The following is a 9,151-nucleotide window of genomic DNA, read 5'->3' as shown; positions in this document are numbered from 1 at the left end:
CCCTATGACACACAGCATTCGTCTACCATCTGTGACCAGGCTGGGCTGGCCGCCCCAGAGCAGACAGAGCCCACGTCTGCCCAGCTCCCACCCAGCACCCGGTGGGAAACTCGTGGTGCCGGGGGCCAGGCCCTGGGCAGCACTGGGGGACGCAGATGAGGGTCAGGTCCCCTCCCCATGGGGAGCTCGGCTGATACAGCCTCGAGGGAGGCACAGTGCCTCACCCGCTATCTCTGCCCCCAGGTCATGCCTGCAGGGGCCAACCGCTCGGAGGTGACTGAGTTCATGCTGGTGGGTTTCCCGGGCTCCCTGGGCCTGCGCGCGTGCCTGCTGGTGGTGCTCCTGCTGGCCTACCTGCTGACCGTCACCGAGAATCTGCTCGTCATCACCGTGATCCACGCCAGCCCCGCACTGCACAAGCCCATGTACGTCTTCCTCAGCAACCTGTCCTTCCTGGAGGTGTGCTACATCTCCGTCACGGTGCCCAAGACGCTGCTCAGCCTGGCAGCGCCCGAATTCCGCCGCATCTCCTTCGCAGGCTGCATGGCGCAGCTGTACTTCTTCCTGGCCCTGGCCTGCTCAGAGTGCGTGCTCCTAGGTGTCATGGCCTACGACCGCTATGTGGCCATCTGAAGCCCTCTGTGCTACCCAGTCATCATGAGCCCCGGCCTCTGCAGCCTCCTGGCCACTGGCTCCTGGCTCTCGGGCTTCACCATCTCCCTGGGGAAGGTCTTCTTCATCTCGCACCTGGGCTACTGCGGCCCCAACGTCGTGAACCACTTCTTCTGTGACGTGTCCCCCCTGCTGAACCTGGCGTGCTCCGACATGTCCCTGGCGGAGCTCGTGGACTTCCTCCTGGCACTGCTCATCCTGCTGGGGCCACTGCTGGTCACCGTCTCCTCCTACACTGCCATCATCAGCGCGGTGCTGCTCAGCCCGTCTGCCGCCAGCTGGCACAAGGCCTTCTCCACCTGTGCCTCGCACCTGGCCGTGGTGGTCATCTTCTACTCGGCCTCCCTCTTCATCTACGCCCGGCCTCGTGCCATCTACTCTTTTGACCTCAACAAGCTGGTGTCCGTGGTCTACACAGTGCTCACGCCCCTGCTCAACCCCGTCATCTACTGCCTGCGGAACCGGGAGGTCAAGGAGGCCCTGCACAGCGTGGTGCAGAGGGTGGCCCGGGCCCTGGGTGCAGCCTCTTAGGATGCGCTCCCCACCTGCCCCCAGGACCCACCACCTAACCTGCCCTCAGGACCCTCTCATTTGTCCCCCTCACTCAGCATTCACGCAGCCAGCTCAGCAGCTGACGGGCCCTGTGCTGACAAATGACCCCCAACCAGGGCATCACGGAGGGCGAGAACCATGTCACGTGGGGCTTAGGTGCGAGGAGTGAGTGAGGGCAGCACCGTCCAAGCCAGACAGGACTGTCCACTGCACCGGGGGCGGGTGCTGGGCGGCCAGAGAGTCTGTCTGGGAGGGAAGGTCTCTCCACCATCCACAGGGAAGGGGGAGGGGGAACAGAGCCCCAGCCCTGTGGGTGGGAGGCCAAGCCCACGGCTTTGCCCCTTCGGCCATGACTGTGGGCAGAGCTCATGAGAGGGACCTCTCGCTGGGAGACCTGGTGCTGACGACCCCATCGCTGCATCAGCTCCAGGCTCCGGGCGTCCAGCCGCTCAGCTGCCATGGCAGCCACCACGATGCAACAGATGTCCCACGAGAGATGACTTATGTCAGAAATTATGGGCACGTCCCTCTTTCAAAATGGGTGTACTTCCAAATCAAACTTCTGTAAAGAGATCATTTTAAAGAGCAGAGTGAAAATACTGGGTCACTGATTTGTCATTTAATTAATAAAGCGAGTATTGCATGCCAGCCCCTTGCCGGCTGCTGCCAGGTGCTGCCGAGACCAGGTGGGTCAGGGAACTCACACCTGGCTGACACACCTGGAACAGCAGATGCAGCTTGACCAGGGCCTGCCACACAGCAGGGCCTCCAAGGTGCTGGGGCCACAGGACCTGTCCAGAGCGAACCAGCGGGGCATGGATGCCTGGAGGGACGAGGGTGGAGTCGGTCCCAGTGAGAGAGGAGGGCCCTACGGGACAACAGCAGTGACAGTGGCTGGAGGCAGGGGGGTGGGCAGACCCCATGCCAGGATGAGCTCAGGTCTGGAAATGTCCCACAGGCAGTGCAGTGCTTGGATCTGGGGCTCCAGAGAGAAAGCGCCAGAATAAAGCCCTTGTAATCACCAGTATATAGTGGGCAACCAAAGTCAGGACCGTGAGTGAGGGAAGGACGCAGAGCCCAAAGGGAAGAGGCCAGATGCCCTCGGAGAAAGCGCGAAGGACCTGGAGCAGGAGAGAACCAGGCAAAACGAGGCCTGGAGAGCTTCCGCTGGATTTGAGACAGTCAGACACCAGAGTGGGGGAGCAGAGTCTGGGACCAAACTGGTTTGGGGGTGAGGGGAGGAAAGGGGTGCTGGGGGAGTGCATGTGGGTAGGAAGGGTGGCCTCCTGGTGCTCCTTCTGATGAGAAAGGTGGCCACACTGATGAGAAAGAGCTCGGAGAAGGGAGGACAGAGGGGGCAACAGAGACCCAGGTTCGGGGCAGGAATGGGCTGCAGGAAACAGGCTGGCCGGCCTCAGCTGGGAAGGAAGACGCCTCCCGGGTGGTAATCTCAGCCCTCACGGCTCTTGTTGAGGCCATGAAGCCCTCGCAGTTCTGAGCCCCGGGACATGGTGGGGGTCTCCTTACCAGACTCTGCAGAGCTGTAAGGACTGGGCCTCCTGGGCCTCCTCTGTGTTGGCCCCTCCTCTCCAGGCCACACCCGGGGGCCCTGGACTCTGCCCAGGACCATTCTCACGCTAAACGCCCATCCCAGCACCTCCTGGAGGACCCTGCTCTGAGCTCCAGACCCACAGCTGCCCCCTGACAGCCCTCACTCCGCCCCCTGCAGCTGCTGGTCCCCCTCCTCCCACCAAGCAGTGCTGGCCTCCTCCTCCAGGTGGTAGGAGCGAACCCTCCACCCCTTGGCCCAGCCCCTGGCACCCTCCTCTGCTCCGTCCACACCACTGGGCCTGCAGGGCTGTGAGTCTGTCTGCTCTCCACCTCCCCCCATGGGGGACCCCTGCTGGGACCACCCGCAGCTCCTGCCCCTTCCTCATCAAACCCTTATTATCCACGGGATAAATTCCCAAATCCTCCTCATGACCCTGTGATCCAGCCCTCCCAGCCTGGGTCTCTCGCGCTGCAGCCCATCTCTCCCTGTCTGCTCCCGTTGGGCCCCAGCCCCTCCCCAGGGGGCTGAAGGCAGGCCCCTCTTCCCCGACCCCTCTCACCAGATTGTCTCCAAGCAGGACTTGCACAGAGAACCCCCCAAAACCGCCCCAGCTTCCAGGACTCTCCACAAGCAAATCTGTCCAGCCACTGTGGTCATTTGTTCCATGCCCCCCAGAAGCTCCTGGCGGGGGGCGGGGGGCGGTGGAGGCAGGAAGTTTGACGTCCAGGCAGCCCCTCCTCAGCTGAGCCAGCACGGCCCGCACCTTCTGCCTCATCTGATGCCCCATTTTCCTGTGTTCTCGGACTTTGGAAAACATGTGTATTTCCAGTGGCTACTCCTTTCTTTCCACACCGTGAAGACGGGGCCGCTGCACCAGAGAAGGCGGAGGCCTCGTGTGCCTGGAGCAGTGGCCAGAAGTCAGGGTGCCCGGGCCTGCAGCGCTGGGGATGTACCCAGTGCCCGACCCGCGAGGCAGGGTGCCCCACCAGCCGTGAGGAGGCCGAGCTTCCCTGGGCTAAAGCCTGCCCGTGATGCCCACCCTCACTCCTGCTGCCCTGGTGACCACACCCCCCACCCCCCAGGTCTCTGTCTTCCTTCCTCCTTCCCCGACCCCCAGTGAAGACCAGCCTACAGGTAAAGAGTGGATTGAGCACAACATGTTCCCACCTTAAATCCCCCAAGAATGATGATAAACGGACCCCCCCCATCAAGGGTAACGACAGAGAGGACAACAGCAAGATTTCAGAAACCGGCCAAATGGGGAGAGCTGGGCAGAGCAGGGGATGGAAGTGAAGATGCAAACAGCGAGGCCGGGGAGTAAGGTGTCCAACGGCTCCAGGCTCACATGGGGCTGAAAGTGGGAGGTTACAGAAGGCAGCAAAACCCAGCCTGACCCCCCAGAACTCCAGAGACAGAGGCCCAGGGAGGACACACCCAGATATCTGATGGTGAGACCCCAGTCCTGCACCCTGGTCCCTCCAGACGGGAGCTTGGATGGAACTTCTCTGAGGAAACTCCCCACGAATGCCGAGAACCAAGGACACTGACAGTGGGGTGCCCCAGCCCAGTGACCCTTCCTGGGTATAGTCAGCATTTTGGCCTCTCCAGTGCAGGCTGAGAGCTGAGGGTCACCAGACATCTGATGAGAGCCTCTAGCAGGTAAGATGGAGCGAAACTAAGGAAAGACTGGAAGTCAGAGGAAGCAGAGCTCAAAGGGAGAGAATTTTGTGAATATTCTCGGACATGAGAAAACATGTATTGCGTTGCTGAAACAATAGAAACTTTTTTAAAAGGAGAGAGACCCAGAGAGAGAGAGAGAAAACTCTTGCAAACTGGAAATATGATGGCAGAAATAAAATTTCAGTAAGGATTGGAAGTGAATTGAAGAAATCGTTCAGAAAATCAAGCCAAGAATTGACATGCAAAATGGATACCAAACACGTTTTAAAATCAGGGAATTGGCTCGGAGATCTGATATATAAGCAAGAGTACCAGAGACGCAGAGGAAACCATGGGGAGCTCCAGACCCAGGCTGGAGAACTGAGCACTTCAGAGTAAACTTTTCCTGGAGGACAACCAGATAAGGGGAGTGAACCACGTTTTAATCTTAAAAGCAGCAAAGGGACAAGAGTCAGTGAGAAATTGCCAGGTTGAGGAACAAAGACCACTGGTGTCTAGAGCGGGGAGCCCAGACTCGGCCCTCAGGCCAGCTGAGGCCCTACAGACCCCACCAACACGGTGACCCTGCAAACCCACAGCCTGCCTGGGGAGGGGCTGCACCCTGGGAATGAGGGTGATTCAGACAAGATCCAGCTGCCTGGGGCCCAGGACAACCACAAGTCGAGAATCCTCAGAGCATGAAAGCGCAGACTTTGAACTTGGAGTCACAGGATTCTAAACAACCAGCACCACCCTGTGTCTGGAAGAAGTAAAAACCAACAAAAGTCCCTCCTGGAGGGAGGGATTACATCAGAGTAATGCCAATCATTCCTTCAAATATTACTTCAAATATCATCTTCAGCACAAAGTCAAAGATAAGAAGGCACGTGAAGAAGTGAAAGATGGTGAGCAACTGCCAGCATTGGACTTAGGAAAAACTCAAAAAAACAATGGTATTTACAAAACCCAAGGAGGTAAAACAAGCAGAAGTGGGAGGACACAGTAGACTGAACAGCCATCAACTTGACCTAATTGACATTTAGAGGACACTTCACAAGACACAGAAGAATACATGCTTTTCAAGTGCACATGGAACACTTACCTAGATAGACCCTTATTCTAGGCTGTAAAACAAGTCTCAAGTTTAAAAGAATTGAAAGTAATACAATGTATGTTTCTGATCATAATAGAATTAAAATAGAAACCAATAAAAGAATAAGATATCTGGGAAATCTCCAAATATTTGGAAACAGTACACTTCTAAATAACTTGTTACTTAAATAAGAAATCAAGAGAAATAAGAAAATGTTTTTAATGAATATAAAAACACAACATATCAAAAATTGTGGGGTTCTCCTAAAGCAGTACTCAGAGGGAAATTCATAGCATCAAGCACCTATGTTAGAAAAGAAGAGAGCCAGAGGAAGATGGCGGAAGAGTAAGACGCGGAGATCACCTTCCTCCCCACAGATACATCAGAAATTCATCTACACGTGGAACAACTCCAACAGAACACCTACTGAACGCTGACAGAAGACCTCAGACCCCCCAAAAGGCAAGAAACTCCCCACATACCTGGGTAGGTCAAAAGAAAAAAAGAATAAACAAAGACAATAGGATATGGACGGGACCTGCACCAGTGGGAGGGAGCCGTGAAGGAGGGAAGGTTTCTACACACTACAAGCCCCTTCGAGGGCAGAGACTGCAGGTGGCGGAGGGGGAAAGCTTCGGAGTAGCGGAGGAGAGCACAGCAACAGGGGTGTGGAGGGCAAAGCAGAGAGATTTTGGCACAGAGGATCGGTGCCCTCAGGCACACACCAGCCCGAGAGACTTGTCTGCTCGGCCGCCAGAGCGGGCGGGGCTGGGAGCTGAGGCTCGGGTATCGGCTTTCAGTCGGAGCGCAGGGAGAGGTCTGGGGCTGGCGGCAGGAAGAGACCCTGAAGGGGTTAGTGCTAGCCCGGAGGGAGTCCGGGGAAAGGGTCTGGAGCTACCGGAGAGGCAAGAGACTTTTTTCCCTTTTGTTGCCTGGTGCGCGAGGAGAGGGCATTCCCCTCCCTCCCCTCTGCCTGAGTGAGCCAGAGCCCCCGAATCAGCGGCTCCTTTAAACCCGTCCTGTCTGAGCGAAGAACGGACGCCCTCCGGCGACCTACGCGCAGAGGCGGGGCCAGGTCCAAGGCTGAGACCCGGGAGCTGTGAGAGCAGAGACAGGGAAATCTCTCTGTGCAGCCTCCGAGGCAGCGGATTAAAGCTCCACGGTCCATTTGATGTGCCCTGCGTCTGTGGAGTGCATGAATAGACAGCGAATCATCCCAAATTGAGGAAGTGGACCTTGAGGACAAGATTTAAGACTTTCCCCCCTTTTTTTTCCCTCTTTTTACAACGAATTATCTCAAATTAAGGAGGTGGACTTAGCAAGATTTCAGACTTTTCGCCCTTTTCCTCTTTTTACAACGAATTATCCCAAATCGAGGAGGTGGACTTGGAGAGCAAGATTTTTGATTTTTCCCCCTGCTCTCTTTTTGTGAATGTGTATGTGTAATCTTCTGTGTAAGATTCTCTCTGTATAGCTTTGCTTCCACCATATGTCCCAGGGTTCTTTCGGTCCGTGTTTTTTTTCAATAATTACTTTTTAATTTTAATAACGCTACTATATTTCATACTTTATTCTATTTTACTTTACCTGCTCTTTCTTTTTTTCCTCCCTTCCCTTCCTCCCTCCCTCCCTCCGCTCCTCCTTTCCTTCTTTCTTTTTCTTTCCTCCATCCCTCCCTCCCTCCCACCCTTCTTCTTTCCACTTTCTTTTTCTTTCCTTCCTCCCTCCCTCCCTCCCTCCTGTCTTTCTTTCTTTCTTTCCTTCCTCCCTCCCTCCCTCTCTTCTTCCATTCACTCTTCCTTTTGATTTCATTCCTCCCTCCCTCCCTCCTTTCTTTAATTTCTTTCCATCCTTCCTCCCTCCCTCCTTTCTTTCTTTCTTCCTTCCTTCCTTCCTTACTTCCCTTCTTCCTTTCTTTCAATCTCTCTTTCTTTCTTCTACTAATTATTTCTTTCTACTTTTTCTCACTGTTATTCTGAGCCGGGTGGATGAAAGGCTTTTGGTGCTGCAGCCAGGAGTTAGTGCTGTGCCTCTGAAGTGGGAGAGCCAACTTCAGGACACGGGTCCACAAGAGACCTCCCAGCTCCACATAATATCAAGCAGCGAAAATCTCCCAGGGATCTCCATCTCAACACCAGCACCCAGCTTCAGTCAACGACCAGCAAGCTACAGTGCTGGTCACCCTATGCCAAGCAACTAGCAAGGCAGGAACACAACGACACCCATTAGCAGAGAGGATACCTAAAAACATAATAAGGCCACAGGCACCCCAAAACACACCACCAGACGTGGACCTGTCCACCAGAAAGACAAGATCGAGCTTCAACCACCAGAACACAGGCATTAGTCCCCCCCACCAGGAAGCCTACACAACCTACTGAAACAACCTTAGCCACGGGGGACAGACACCAAAAACAACGGGAACTACGAATCTGCAGCCTGCAAAAAGGAGACCCCAAACACAGTAACATAAGCAAAATGAGAAAGCAGAAAAACACACAGCAGGTGAAGGAGCAAGATAAAAACGTACCAGACCTAACAAATGAAGAGGTAATAGGCAGTCTACCTGAAAAAGAATTCAGAATAATGATAGTAAAGCTGATCCAAGATTCTATTTCCCAGATCCAAAATCTTGGAAATAGAATAGACAATATGCAAGAAACAGTTAACAAGGACCTAGAAGAACTAAAGATGAATCAAGCATCGATTAAAAACACAATAAATGAAATGAAAAATACTCTAGATGGGATCAATAGCAGAATAACTGAGGCAGAAGAACGGATAAGTGAGGTGGAAGATAAAATAGTGGAAATAACTGATGCAGAGAAAAATAAAGAAAAAAGAATGAAAAGAACAGAGGACAGTCTCAGAGACCTCTGGGACAACATTAAACGCACCAACATTCGAATTATAGGGGTTCCAGAAGAAGAAGAGAAAAAGAAAGGGACTGAGAAAATATTTGAAGAGATTATAGTTGAAAACTTCCCTAATATGGGAAAGGAAATAGTTAATCAAGTCCAGGAGGCACAGAGAGTCCCATACAGAATAAATCCAAGAAGAAATACGCCAAGACACATATTAATCAAACTGTCAAAAATTAAACACAAAGAAATCATATTAAAAGCAGCAAGGGAAAAACAACAAATAACACACAAGGGAATCCCCATCAGGTTAACAGCTGATCTCTCAGCAGAAACTCTACAAGCCAGAAGGGAGTGGCAGGACATAATTAAAGTGATGAAGGAGAGAAACCTGCAACCAAGATTACTCTACCCAGCAAGGATCTCATTCAGATTTGATGGAGAAATTAAAACCTTTACAGACAAGCAAAAGCTGAGAGAGTTCAGCACCACCAAACCAGCTTTACAACAAATGCTAAAGGAACTTCTCTAGGCAAGAAACACAACAGAAGGACTATACCTACAATAACGAACCCAAAGCCATTAAGGAAATGGGAATAGGAACATACATATCAATAATTACCTTAAATGTAAGTGGACTAAATGCTCCCACCAAAAGACACAGAGTGGCTGAATGGATACAAAAACAAGACCCATATATATGCTGTCTACAAGAGACCCACTTCAGACCTAGAGACACATACAGATTGAAAGTAAGGGGAT

At 53.1% G+C, this 9,151-nt stretch overlaps 1 protein-coding gene across 1 annotated transcript; it reads left to right on the top strand.

Moving 5' to 3' along the window:
* Positions 1-246: 246 nt before the first annotated feature.
* Positions 247-1,203, top strand: LOC307055276 (olfactory receptor 226-like; the record flags this gene model as incomplete). Its single annotated transcript, XM_079707385.1, is given in 2 exon segments — positions 247-630; positions 634-1,203. Coding segments are annotated over 2 exon segments (954 nt in total).
* Between the last annotated feature and the right edge of the window lie 7,948 nt (positions 1,204-9,151).

This window comes from Hyperoodon ampullatus (assembly GCF_949752795.1).
Source record: "Hyperoodon ampullatus genome assembly, chromosome: 1".
NCBI lineage: Eukaryota > Metazoa > Chordata > Mammalia > Artiodactyla > Ziphiidae > Hyperoodon > Hyperoodon ampullatus.
The sequence above is the reverse complement of the archived record's forward strand: the minus strand, read 5'-3'. Positions and strand labels throughout refer to the sequence as shown.